General features: G+C 47.2%; 1 protein-coding gene across 3 annotated transcripts in view; it reads left to right on the forward strand.

Annotated features, from left to right (window-relative positions):
• Window positions 1–13,846, forward strand: part of LOC119967675 (M-phase phosphoprotein 9) — a 163,934-nt gene that overhangs the window by 29,946 nt on the left and 120,142 nt on the right. For all 3 annotated transcript variants that reach the window (XM_038800708.1, XM_038800537.1, XM_038800623.1), the window contains exon 7: window positions 6,301–6,391. In XM_038800708.1, the coding sequence (XP_038656636.1) occupies window positions 6,301–6,391 (91 nt within the window). The remainder of the gene's footprint in view (window positions 1–6,300; window positions 6,392–13,846) is intronic.

Raw genomic sequence — 13,846 nt, forward strand, 5'->3', positions numbered from 1 at the left:
AATTCTGTAGCTGTTATTGCTTATTTACACCTTCAAAGTAGAGAACTACCTCTGAAGGTTTTTGATAGTCTATTGTAATTCTCAGCTGTTGATTTGATGTTTCTTTAATTTACACAAATTTGCACCACAACAAACCAAATCCTTAAAAAATATATATTTTACTGATTAAACCTTAATTGTTTCTTGTTGCCGTTCTCTCCAATTTGGAGAGTGAGCTGATTGATCATGAAGTTTCATCGCTTGAGTAATTGCTGCTTTGATTCAGTGTTGTATACTGCAGGTTGGAATTTATCCCTGCTGGGTGTATTAGCAGAATGCTCCATCTATTGGCATTACTGAAAACCATGAAACTTGCCCTGATCCAATACAAATCTAGTTTGATGATCTTGGTTGTCTGCTTTACACAGACTTGTATAGGGTCAAAATCTAGGAACTCCCTCCGTAACAGCCCTGTCGGTGTACCTGCACCACATGGACTGCAGCGGTTAAAGAAGGCAGCTCACCACCTCAAGGGCAATTAGGGATGGGCAATGAATGCTGGCCTAGCCAGCGAAGCAGTTTTCTCTGAATATTCATGAATTCTGTTATTACTTATTTGCACCTTGTATTTTCTATTTAATGGTGAAAAGCTGTCAATGAATATTTAATTACCCTGCGCTGTGAAGTATTGACTGGTGGTGGTACTTTCTGAAGCATTAAACACAGCTGTTTATAAGCTAGGTTTGATGAGATTTGTCAATGTATCTAGAGCTTAATAGAAACAAGAATCAACCATAGCTCTATGTTTAACTAATTAATAATCTTGTAAAAGAATCTTTAGGGATGAGGAATCATAATATGATAGGAATTTACATTATGTTTGAAAGTGAGTAGTTCAAGCTGAAGCCAGGGTGTTAAATTTGAACAGAGAAAACTGCAAAGGTATGAAGGACAAATTGGCTGATGTGGATTGGATTGGATTTTGTTTATTTTTCTGCGAGCAGCTCAAATGGATCCTTAAGTACATGAAAAGAAAATAAAATAAAAAGAAAATACATAATAGGGCAACACAAGGTATACACTGTAAATACATAGACACCAACATCAGTTCAGTCCATAAGAGGGTGCAGACTCGATGGGCCGAATGGCCTCCTTCTGCACTGTAAGTTCTTATGTTTTATGTTTAGGAGTCTGGTAACAGTGGGGCAGAAGCTGTTTTTGAATCTGTTCATGCGTGTTCCCAGACTTCTGCATCTCCTGCCTGATGGAAGAAGTTGGAAGAGTGAGTAAGCCGGGTGGGAGGGATCTTTGATTATGCTGCCCGCTTTCCCCAGGCAGTGTGAGGTGTGGATAGAGTCAATGGATGGGAGGCAGGTTCGTGAGATGGGCTGTGTTCTCGACTTTCTGAAGTTTCTTGCGGTCTTGGGCCGAGCAGTTGCCATACCAGGCTGTGATGCAGCCAATTAGGGTGCTTTCTATGGTGTAAAAGTTGGTAAGAGTTAATGTGGACATGCTGAATTTCCTTAGTTTCCTGAAGAAGTATAGGCGCTGTTGTGCTTCCTTGGTGATAGCGTCGATGTGGGTGGACCAGGACAGATTTTTGGTGATGTGCACCTCTAGGAATTTGAAGCTGTTAACCATCTCCACCTCGGCCCCGTTGATGCTGACAGGGGTGTGTACATTGGGATTGGGAAAGTACATTAACAGGTATGATGGTACACAGGCAATGGTTAGCTTTTAAATAATTATTGCGGGTACCAGTGGCGGCCTTGTGGTCGTACATTAGGTGGCTTCTGCTCAAAGTGGAATTGTTTTGAGACTTTTCGCCCTTTTCGGAAAGAGTTACCCAGGTGGAAAGTGTTTAAGTATAAGGGACTAAGAATTCTTCGGTACAGCATGTCTGGGGTCTATCAAAAGAGGAGTGCAACAAGTGAGGGGCAACAGTCAGACTAGGAGCGCTCTCAAATTGCGACAGAGGGAAAGATGGCGGAAAACTCTGTGGCGTCGTTGCCTGCTCAGTGGTCCACAGAACAGTTGGTTGAGTTTCTGACGACTAAGTTTGAGCAATTGTAGAAAGGAGATCTCGGAGTACCTGACCAGAGGGACCAGGCCGATCCAGGCAGCCATAGAGAGAGTGGAGCAAAGGCTGAAGGCGCAGCATGCATCGTTCCAGAAGGTGGAGGAATCTGTAGCGGACCACGAGGATCGGTTGGCTTCGTTGGAGGCAGAAATTGTGCTGGTGGCGGAGGGCCAGAAGATGTTAAGAGCGAAGGTGGATAACTTGGAGAATCGCTTGATGAGGCAGATTCTTCTGATTGTGGGTCTGCCTGAGGGGATTTAGGAAACGTAGGCCACGCAATATGTGGTGAAGATGTTTGAGAAGTTACTGGGGTATGGGGTCTTCGACCGATCTCCTGAGGTGGATGGAGGGCACAGGTCACTAAGATGGAAGCCGAAAGCAGCTGAGCCGTACTGGAACACTTTGGCATGGGTGCAGCAAGTTCTGGAGCACAATTGCCGAGATATTGTCAAATTGCATTGCCTTTGCAGTATCTGCATGGGCGGCATGGTAGCATAGTGGTTAGCACTGTTGCTTCATAGCGCCAGGGTCCCAGGTTCGATTCCCGGTCTCGGGTCACTGTCTGTGCGGAGTCTGCACGTTCTCCCCGTGTCTGCATGGGTTTCCTCCGGGTGCTCCGGTTTCCTCCCACAAGTCCTGAAAGTGCTTGTTAGGTGAATTGGGCATTCTGAATTCTGCCTCAGTGCACCCGAACAGGCGCCGTACAGTAACTTCATTGCGGTGTTAATGTAAGCCAACTTGTGACACTAATAAAGATAATTAATCTCGCTTCTCGGCCTTTTGGCTAAGATGAGCATGAGGTCAGGTGTAATGCCTGGATCTGGTATGTCTCTCTTGTGGGGACCATGAATTGGATTCAATTTGAATTGGTTTTTGGAGCAGGCAAGGAGCTGGATTAGGGATTTGTCCCTGTCCACACTCTGAGCTCTGGCTTTGTAACTCTGATAAAGGAATTTTTGAAAAAAAAAGTAAAGATGATTAATGCAGATTATTACCTCCCTCAGCCCCAACAGCACCTCAAACCCCTGCACCTACCCCATCACCATCGGAAACTTGAGTAGGGTGATCATTGCTCGGCACAACATTGAGGGCCGAAGGGCCTGTTCTGTGCTGTACTGTTCTAATTCTAACTGCCTGATTTCGTTGTTGAACTGGATGCAAAAATATTGACGAAGGTGCTGATGACGCGTATAGATGATTATGTGCCGGGGTGATAGGAGAGAATCAGACCGGGTTCGTGAAGGGGCAGCAGGTGTCGGCTGGTGTCTGGAGGTTATTGAATGTGATCATGAGAAATGGAGGTGGTATTGTCAACGGTGGTGCAGTGGTTAGCACTGCTGCCTCACAGCACCGAGGTCCCAGGTTCGATCCCGGCCCCGGGTCACTGTCCGTGTGGAGTTTGCACATTCTCTCCATGTTTGCGTGGGTTTCGCCCCCACAACCCAAAAATGTGCAGGGTAGGCGGATTGGCAACGATAAATTGCCCCTTAATTGGAAAAAAGGAATTGGGTACTCTAAATTTATTTTAAAAAAGAGTCGGGCAGACTTGGTGAGTGGACTAGAACATAGAAAAATACAGCACAGAATACAGCACAGAACAGGCCCTTTGGCCCACGATGTTGTGCCGAACTTTTGTCCTAGATTAAGAACAAATTAATCTACACCCCATCATTCTACCGACAGATGCAATATAATGTGAAGTTCTCCAATTTGGTAGGAGGAGCGGATGTGCAGAATATTTCTTTAAATGGTGAGAGATTAGAAAGTGTCGATGTACAATAGGCCTGGGTGGCCTTGTCAGCTACACAAAGCTAACATCCAGGTGCAGCAAGCAATTAAGAAGGCCAATGGCATATCAGCCTTTATCATAAGAGTATTTGTGTACAGGAGTAACTAAGTCTTGCTTCAATTGTACACATGCTTGGTTAGACCTCACCTGAGTACTGTGCAGTTTTGGTCCCCTTATCTCAGAAAGGAGATTATTGCCATCGAATGAACGTAATGAAAGTTCACCAGACTTGTTTCGGGGATGGCGGGACTATCCCATGATGAGATTGGAGAAACTGGGCCTGTATTCTCTAGAATTTCAAAGAATGAGGGGTAATCTCATTGAAACCTACAAAATGCTTAAAGGGATAGACAGGGTAGATACGGGTAAGATAGTTCTCCCTGGCTGACTGGCAGAAGACAGAGAGTGGGGAGAAAGGGATCTTTTTCAGGATGGCAGCCGGTGACTGGAGTTGAGATCACAACTTTTCACAATGTACATTAACAATCTGGAAGAAGGAACTGAAGGCATTGTTGCTAAGTTTCAGATCATACAAAGATCTGTAGAGGGACAGGTAGTATTGAGAAAGCAGGGGGCTGCAGAAGGACTTGGACAAGCTGGGAGAGTGGGCAAAGAAGTGGCAGATGGAATACAATGTGGGAAAGTGTGAGGTCATGCACTTTGGAAGGAGGAATTTAGACATAGACTATTTTCTAAATCGGGAAATGTTTGGGAAATCAGAAGCACAAAGGGACTTGGGAATCCGTATCAAGATTCTCTTAAGGTTGACGTGCAGGTTCAGTCGGCAGTTAAGAAGGCAAATGCACTGTTAACATTCATGTCGAGAGTGCTAGAATACAAGAGCAGGGATGTACTTCTGAGGCTGTATAAGACTCTGGTCAGACACGATTTGGAGTATGGTGAGCGGTTTTGGGCCCTGTATCTAAGGCAGGATGTGCTGGCCTTGGAAAGGGTCCAGAGGAGGTTCACAAGAATGATCCCTGGAATGAAGAGCTTGTCGTAGGAGGAATGGTTGAGGACTCTGGGTCTGTACTCGTTGGCATTTAGAAGAATGAGGGGGGATTTTATTGAAACTTACAGGATACTGCGAGGACTGGATAGAGTGGACGTGGAGAGGATGTTTCCACGTAGGAAAAACTAGAGCCAGACGACACAATCTCAGACTGAAGGGACGATCCTTTAAAGCAGAGGTGAGGAGGAATTTCTTCAGCCAGAGGGTGGTGAATCTGTGGAACTCTTTGCCGTAGAATCATAGAATTTACAGTGCAGAAGGAGGCCATTTGGCCCATCGAGTCTGCACTGGCTCTTGGACAGAGCACCCTACCCAAGCCCACACCTCCACCCTATCCCCATTACCCAGTAACACTAAGGGCAATTTTGGACACTAAGGACAATTTAGCATGGCCAATCCACCTAACCCGCACATCTTTGGACTGTGGGAGGAAACCGGAGCACCCGGAGGAAACCCATGCACACACAGGGAGAACTTGCAGACTCCGCACAGACAGTGACCCAAGCCAGGAATGAACCTGGGACCCTGGAGCTGTGAAGCAATTGTGCTAACCACAATGCTACCGTGCTAGAAGGCTGTGGATGCCAAATCACGGAGTGTCTTTAAGACAGAGATAGATAGGTTCTTGATTAATAAGGGGGTCAGGGGCTATGGGGAGAAGGCAGGAGAATGGGGATGAGAAAATATCAGCCATGATTGAATGGCGGAGCAGACTCAATGGGCCGAGTGGCCTAATTCTGCTCCTATGTCTTATGGACTTATGATTGGTTTGTCGTGAACCAGGGATTTTATTTTCAAAATGGGGGAAGCCACTTACTTCTGATATGAGGAGAAGCATCTTAACTCAGAGGGTTGTAAATCTTTAGAATTCTCTGCGCCAGAGGATTGGAAGTCCAATTATCGAGCATGTTTAAAGCAGATTGATGGGTTTTTAAATACTGGTGACATAAAGGGATATTGGAATAGTGTGAGGGAAAAGATGTCAAAGTGGATGATCAGCCTTGACCATATTGAATGGTGGAGCAGCCTTGATGGCCTACTCCTGTTCTTATGTTTCTGTTTTCCCAGAAATTATGGGTTCTATGTTCAAGAAATAGGCGTGTTTTACAAATGTAATCAATTTTATGACATATTTTTCTTGATGTAAATTGAAAGAAACCTGTACTCGTGCATGTTACTTCGGTAATTCAAATACACAATTAAAATGTCATCAAACTTGTCAATTCCATACCTAACACCATCAAAAGGATTTTGGAAGTTCAAGAAGGCCCACCACCAGCAACTCTGGGAAAGTCTGGGCAATTCATACAATCTAGTCAGCAAAATTCATAGTCCGAGAGGAAATTGAAAGAACAGTGTTCAAGTAATTTAAAATTACTTTATGCAATTATTTTTGTGTAGAACAAAGTTTTACACTTAAATTACTTTTCTAAATTTCAGGTGCATTTGCTATCCGCAGGCTCATCCCACAACTGCTTCTACCTCAGCAGATCTTCGAGCAGTCCAAATTCTTTGGCATCTAATGTTTCAGGTAAATGCAGACTTTGGCTTCTCTGACCCTTTGAATTTAATGTCTGAATTGTTTTTTAATTCATCCTTCTATCATTCTACTTTAACCTATCCAGAATATCATCACAGCCATGATGCAGATATACGGTTTTCAGGCTGTTGCAGTGGTTCTTATGTTTGGAGACCAATATTGCGCAGACAGAATGGATATGTTTTTCCTGTGAAGCTCTGTCTGGGTACTGTTGCACCTCTTTGTTTGTCTATTGTGTAGCGCATGGGGGGGGGGGGGGGGGGGGGAATTAAACATAGTGTTGGATCAGACCTGGTGATCTTTTCGCTCAGGATGGTGCAAGTTGATGTTGAGCACACTGTATAACTATGTTATATTGAGCTTAACTTTTGAGTTGGAGTGCATTTTTATTTTTTTTTAATAAACATTTATTGAGGTATTTTTGGTATAGTAACAACAACAAAATAAACAATATACATGAAACCATAAACATAGTGCAAAAGCTTTTACCTCTTGCCCTTATTGACCCCCTACTCTAATCTAAACTACTCCCCCACCCCCCGACAATTAATTTCCCGCAAAGAAGTCGACGAACGGCTGCCACCTCCGGTTGAACGCTAACATTGACCCTCTTAAGGCGACCTTGATTTTCTCCAGACAGAGAAAGCTAGCCATGTCCGATAGCCAGGTCTCTGACTTCGGGGGCTTTGAGTCCCTCCAAGCTAATAGTATTCGTCTCCGGGCTACCAGGAAAGCAAAGGCCAGAGCATCTGCCTATTTCTTCTCCTGGATTCCCAGATCTTCTGACACCCCGAAAATCGCCACCTCTGGACTCAGCGCCACCCTTGATTTTAACACCATGGACATGACGTTCGCAAACCCCTGCCAAAATCTCCTAAGCTTTGGACATGTCCAAAACATGTGGATATGGTTCGCCGGTCCTCCCGGACTTTTTGCGCACCTGTCCTCCACCCCAGAGAATCTGCTCGTCCGGGCCACTGTCATGTGAGCCCGGTGAACAACGTTAAATTGTATCAGGCTGAGCCTGGCCCATGTTGCGGATGCGTTGACTCTACACAACGCGTCTGCCCATATACTATCCTCTATCTCACCTCACAGCTCCTCCTCCCACTTGCACTTCAGCTCCTTGGTCTGTGTCTCCTCCAACCCCATAAGCTCCTTGTAAATGCCCGAGACGCTCCCTTCTCCTACCCACCCTCTGGAAACTACCCTGTCCTGAATCCACCTTAGCGGTAGGAGCGGGAAGGTTGACACCTGTTTACGAAGAAAGTCCCGCACCTGCAGGTACCTGAAGTTGTTTCCCTCGCCAACCCAAACTTTTCCTCCAACGCCCACATACTCGGAAAGCTCCCCTCTATGAACATATCCCCCATCCTCTCAATCCCCGCTCTCCGCCATAACCGGTGATTATGCTCCCACTGCTCCCACATGCCGCCTCCACTGGCCCCAAACTCTCGGGCCCCACCATCACTGGACTGGTGGAGTATTGTGCCGGCAGGAATGGCAGAGGCGCAGTTACCAACGGCCCCAAACTGGTGTCCTTACATGAAGCCGCCTCCATAAGCACCCATGCCGACCCCTCCCCCACCACCCACTTCCTGATCATGGCTATATTAGCTGCCCAGTAATAGTTGCTAAAATTTGGCAGCGCAGCCCGCCCCCTCCCTGACTCCGCTCAAGCATCAGCATCCTTATTCCGCCCAGACGAAGCCCGTGATCACTTGTTGACCTGCTTAAAAAAAGATTGCGGAATAAAGATGGGTAGATACTGAAATACAAATAGGAACCTCGGGAGGACCGTCATCGTCACTGTTGGCACCCTCCAGCCAGAGACAATGGAACGCGTCACATCTCCGAAAATCGTCCTTCACTTGGTCCACCAGCCGGGCCAGATTCATTTTATGCAGCCGGTCCCATTCCCGCGCCACATGGATGCCTAGGTACCTAAAGCTTCCTTCTACTAACCTAAACGACAGCTCGCCCAGTCACCTCTCATGTCCCCACGCCTGGACCACAAACAGGGCAGCACAGTAGCACAAGTGGCTAGCACTGTGGCTCCACAGCTCCAGGGTCCCAGGTTCGATTCCCCGCTGGGTCAGTGTCTGTGCAGAGTCTGCACGTTCTCCCCGTGTCCACGTGGGTTTCCGCCGGGTGCTCCGGTTTCCTCCCACAGTCCAAAGACGTGCAGGTTAGGTGGATTGGCCATCTAAATTGCCCTTAGTGTCCAAAAAGGTTAGGAGGGGTTATTGGGTTACGGGGATAGGGTGGAAGAGAGGGCTTAAGTGGGTTGGTGCAGACGCAACGGGCCGAATGGCCTCCTGCACTGTATGTTCTATCTCAATCTTTCCCATATTAAGCTTATACCTCGAAAACCGGCCAAATTCCCCTCGAGTCCTCATGATTTCTTCCATCCCCTCTATTGGGTCCGAAACATACAGAAGGTCATCTGCACAGAGTGAAACCTTGTGCTCCACCATCCTCCCCCAGACCAACGGCTCTGTAGCCAGCGCAATCAACAGTGGGGAGAGGGGGCATCCCGGTGCAGTCTAAAATAGTCTGATGATGTCCTATTCGTCCGTACTCTTGCCACAGGGGCCTGATACAGTAACCTGACCCAATCAATAAAGCCCATCCCGAATGCGAACCGCCCCCGTATCTCCCACAGATAGTCCCATTCTACCCGATCAAAAGACTTTTCTGCATCCATTGCGATCACTACCTCCACCTCCCTACCTTCCGGGGGCATAATGATCACATTTAACAGCCTTCTTACATTGGCCACCAACTGCCTGCCCTTGACAAACCCCATCTGGTCCTCCCCGATAACGTCCGGAACACAATCCTCGATTCTAGAGGGCAAGATTTTGGCCAACAACTTGGCATCTACATTCAACAGGGTGATCGGCCTGTAGGACCCACACAGTTCCGGGTTCTTGTCCCGCTTAAGAATCAGTGAAAAGTGCAGAGGATACTGGAAGTCTGCAGAGGGATTTGGATAGGTTAAGTGAATGGGCTCGGGTCTGGCAGATGGAATACAACGTTGACAAATGTGAGGTTATCCATTTTGGTAGGAATAACAGCAAACGGGATTATTATTTAAACGATAAAATATTAAAGCATGCCGCTGTTCATAGAGACCTGGGTGTGCTAGTGCATGAGTCACAGAAAGTTGGTTTACAGGTGCAACAGGTGATTAAGAAGGCAAATGGAATTTTGTCCTTCATTGCTAGAGGGATGGAGTTTAAGACTAGGGAGGTTATGCTGCAAATTGTATAAGGTGTTAGTGAGGCCACACCTGGAGTATTGTGTTCAGTTTTGGTCTCCTTACTTGAGAAAGGACATACTGGCACTGGAGGGTGTGCAGAGGAGATTCACGAGGTTAATCCCAGAGCTGAAGGGGTTGGATTACGAGGAGAGGTTGAGTAGACTGGGACTGTACTCGTTGGAATTTAGAAGGATGAGGGGGGATCTTATACAAACATTTAAAATTATGAAGGGAATAGATAGGATAGATGCGGGCAGGTTGTTTCCACTGGCGGGTGAAAGCAGAACTAGGGGACATAGCTTCAAAATAAGGGGAAGTAGATTTAGGACTGAGTTTAGGAGGAACTTCTTCACCCAAAGGGTTGTGAATCTATGGAATTCCTTGCCCAGTGAAGCAGTTGAGGCTCCTTCATTAAATGTTTTTTAAATAAAGATAGATAGTTTTTTGAAGAAAAAAGGGATTAAGGGTTATGGTGTTCGGGCCGGAAAGTGGAGCTGAGTCCACAAAAGATCAGCCATGATCTCATTAAATGGCGGAGCAGGCTCGAGGGGCCAGATGGCCTACTCCTGCTCCTAGTTCTTATGTTCTTATGTTTAGCTGCTTGCATACATGTGCGCTGAACAGGGAGGCCCTGTCTGGCTTGACGATTTCAAACCTTAGCCTTGCGTGAATGCTCCTGTTGGAGACAAGCAGATGGCAGGATCCCAGTGCTGTGATGGCATTGCCGTTATAGTCCAGGAGCTGGCAGGCTGCTGGAAGGAGCTTGGGTGGCTGCTTGATGCGGTTGAAATCGGCCTGTGAAAGGAGATTGGCAAAAGTACTTGTGTCCAGCTTGAACTGGATAGAGCATTGATTTACTTGCATCACTGTACGCTATTCGTCTGCAGAATGCACAGTGAGGATGGGCAGGCTCTGTGATGACGTCGGTGAGGCATTTTCACGTATGATGATGATGCCCACATGGTAGGGGGGCAGCAGTCAATCGTCCTCTCGATCCATAATGCTGTCAGAATCAGAATCCTGTAAACCTTGCTGGACACTCCGAACGCGCCTTCGTTGGAGTTGGGAACGCTGGCCCTTGACTGGTGGTGCAAACCTGCACAAGGCTGCATAGTGCCCAGGCTTCCCGCAATTTAAACAGCGCCTGCCTCTTGCAGGGCAGTGTTTCTTTAAGTGGGTGGCGCCACAGTTCGGGCACGTCGCGACGTTGTTACGCTCCGTGCATCGTTGCACATGCGCAGTGCGGTCGGCTGACGTTCGCGCCTGCGCAGTGTGGTGATCGGCCGCTTCGTTATCCCATTCGCATGAATGGGGCTCCGGGAAGAGCGCGTGAAATCGCCGCATCCATCAAGGCTGAGGCCCTGCATCCGGGCGATGGCCTGCACACTTTCTGCCTCGTGGGAGGCACGTTTTTCAGTTTCAGCCAATTTGTATTGGGAATAGCGATATTTTGTTTTTTTATATTTTTTAAAATACGTGCTCATGCACTGAACATGTTTCAATCGCGACTGACATGGTCATATGCTTGATTTTTAAAAGCTGCTGCTCTCAGAGGATCAGGGTGAATGCCAAAAACGATTTGGTCCCTGATCATGGAGTCAGCAATATCACCAAAGTTGTAGGATAGCGCTAGTAGACGGAGATTAGTTAGGAAGGAGTTGAAAGATTCTTCTTTACCTTGTAGGCATTGTTTAAATACATAGCACTTGAAGATTTCATTGGTGTCCACTTCACAATGACTATCAAACTTGTCCAGGATGGTCTGAAACTTTGTCTTGTCCTGGTCTTCGGTAAAGTTAAACGAGTTAAAGATTTGGATGGCTTCATCCCCCGCAGTTGAGAGGAGAAGTGCGATCTTTCTTGTATCAGACGCACCCTCAAGGTCTGAGGCTTAGATATACAACAGCAACCTTTGCTTGAAAGTCCGCCAGTTGGCACTGAGATTGACGGAGGTCTGCAGCAGTTGAGGAGCCTGGATCTTCTCCATGGTGCCCAGATGCCGTTGCTGGTTGTCACGGAACAGGTTGAGGTAAATCACCTAGGGATTGCAGTCCACTGGTACCATGTCATGTTAAGCACACTGAGATAACATGGGCTGCAACTGGATGCAGCTATAACTGAAATAGACTCCAGACCTTGAAGTTAGTTCAATTTGATTTATTGAACCTGTCACACAGTTAGCACAGTTCTCTGTGAGTTCGACTCTCTGCTAATCTCAGTGTGATCTCTCTGTCTGACTGAACCAGACTAGCTCTTAGCCACATGCTGTATGCGTTACAGACTCTCTACTAACCTAGATGTGATTTCTCTATCTAGACTGAACCAGACTAGCTCTTAGCCACGTGCTGTATGCGTTACGTGATATATACACCGGACCCACTCTGTAAATGTCCCAAGTAGAAAGAGACGGAGTGTGAGTGTCTCATGCCTTTTATAGTGGGAAACCACCCCCAAGTGTTCTGCCTGCTGATTGGTTATGTCCTTTTCTGTTCTGTGTTCATTAGCTGCCTGTCTGTATCTCATTAAGTGCATATCTGCATATCATGCCAGAGAGCAAATGTTGGTGCCCTCCCATTCAGGCTGGCTGAAATCAGGTTTAGATATTTGGGTACTTAGGTGGCCCACGATTGGGCCAGCTACACTTCATAAGTGGAATCTGGTCGGCTTGGTGGAGGGGTGAAAGGGCATTTGAAGAGCTGGGATGCCCTCTACTGTCACTGTTCAAACGGTCAAGATGAACGACCTTCCAAGGTTTCTGTTTGTTTTTCAGTCTCTCCTGATATTCCTGCCAAAGGTGTTCTTCTGAAAAGTGGACAGATGAAATTTGGCATTTGTATGGGCAGACAAGATGCCACAGATTCAGAAGATTTTTTTAAAACCGGGAAAACGGCTGGTAGAGGGCTGGTGCTCCCATATCTGCTATAATACTACTGGGCAGTGAATGTGGGGAATGTGCGGTAGTGGTCGGGGGAGGCAGAGTGGGTACAGGTGGCGGAGGCTTCGTGTGCGGGGGTGTGCCTCAGGGCCCTGGCTACGGTCCCTCCCTCCCATTCTCCCCGGTTAAGTACACTGTGAGCCCGGTGCTGGCATCATCCCTAAAGGTTTGGACCTGGTTGAACGGTACTTTGGGGTGGGGGTTATGTTGATACCGGCACCGATATGTAGGAATCACAACTTTTCTCTGGTGGGGATAGATGCGACATATAGGCATAGGCAGAGTGAAGGGGTGGAGTGGGTTAAGGATCAGTTCATGGATGGAGGGTTGGGAGAGATACATGGGTGATGCCAGTTGCTGAGGGGAAGTGAGTTCAGCAGGTGATTGACTTTGTGTAGAAGGTGCTGCCCTCGTACTCTCAACTGCCGGAGCATTCCTTGCTGCACAGGTTGCTAACACTGGACGAGCTGGGGGATGGGAAGATTGCTGACATTTACGGGTAGTTGGTGGATATGGGGAAGGTGCCAATCGATGAAATAAAGCGAACATGGGAGGAAGAGCTGGGAATTGAGATGGGGTCTGGAGTGAAATTATGCACTGGGTGAATGTGACATCATCCTGTACTAGATGATACAGGTACAGTTTAAAGTGGTGCATCGGGCCAGAGGTAGAGGATAAGAGCGAGAGATGAGGAGGGGGGGCCAGCAAATCATGTCTGGGAATTGGGGGCTTTTGGACCCCAATTTTTGAAGCACTGTCGGAGATCGTGTGGTGGGGGGGCGGGGGGAAATGTCGTCATGCCCGCTGGTGGCGATCTTCGGAGTGTTGGGGCTACTGGAGGGATAGGGGCCAGCATGTTGTGGTCTTTGCCACTCTGATTGCCCTGCGGCGAATTCTATCGGTGTGGAGATCGTTGGAACCACCGCAGTTGGGGGATGCGGCAGAGTTTTGCTTTTAGAGTGTCAGATTTGATTTGATTTATTGTCATATGTAGCGAAGTAGAGTGAAAAGTATTTTTCTGCGGCCGAGGGAACGTACACAGTACATAGTAGACTAAAAGAACAATCAACAGAGAACATTGACAAATAATACATCGACAAACAGTGATTGGTTACAGTGCGGACAAGGGGTAAAACAAAGCAAATACATGAGCAAGAGCAGCATAGGGCGTCGTGAATAGTGTTGTTACAGGGAACAGATCAGTCCGAGGGGGCGTCGTTGAGAATTCTTATCTGGATGTGCGGAT

The sequence above is a fragment of the Scyliorhinus canicula genome, chromosome 1 (genome assembly GCF_902713615.1).
Source record: "Scyliorhinus canicula chromosome 1, sScyCan1.1, whole genome shotgun sequence".
In the NCBI taxonomy this organism is placed as follows: domain Eukaryota; kingdom Metazoa; phylum Chordata; class Chondrichthyes; order Carcharhiniformes; family Scyliorhinidae; genus Scyliorhinus; species Scyliorhinus canicula.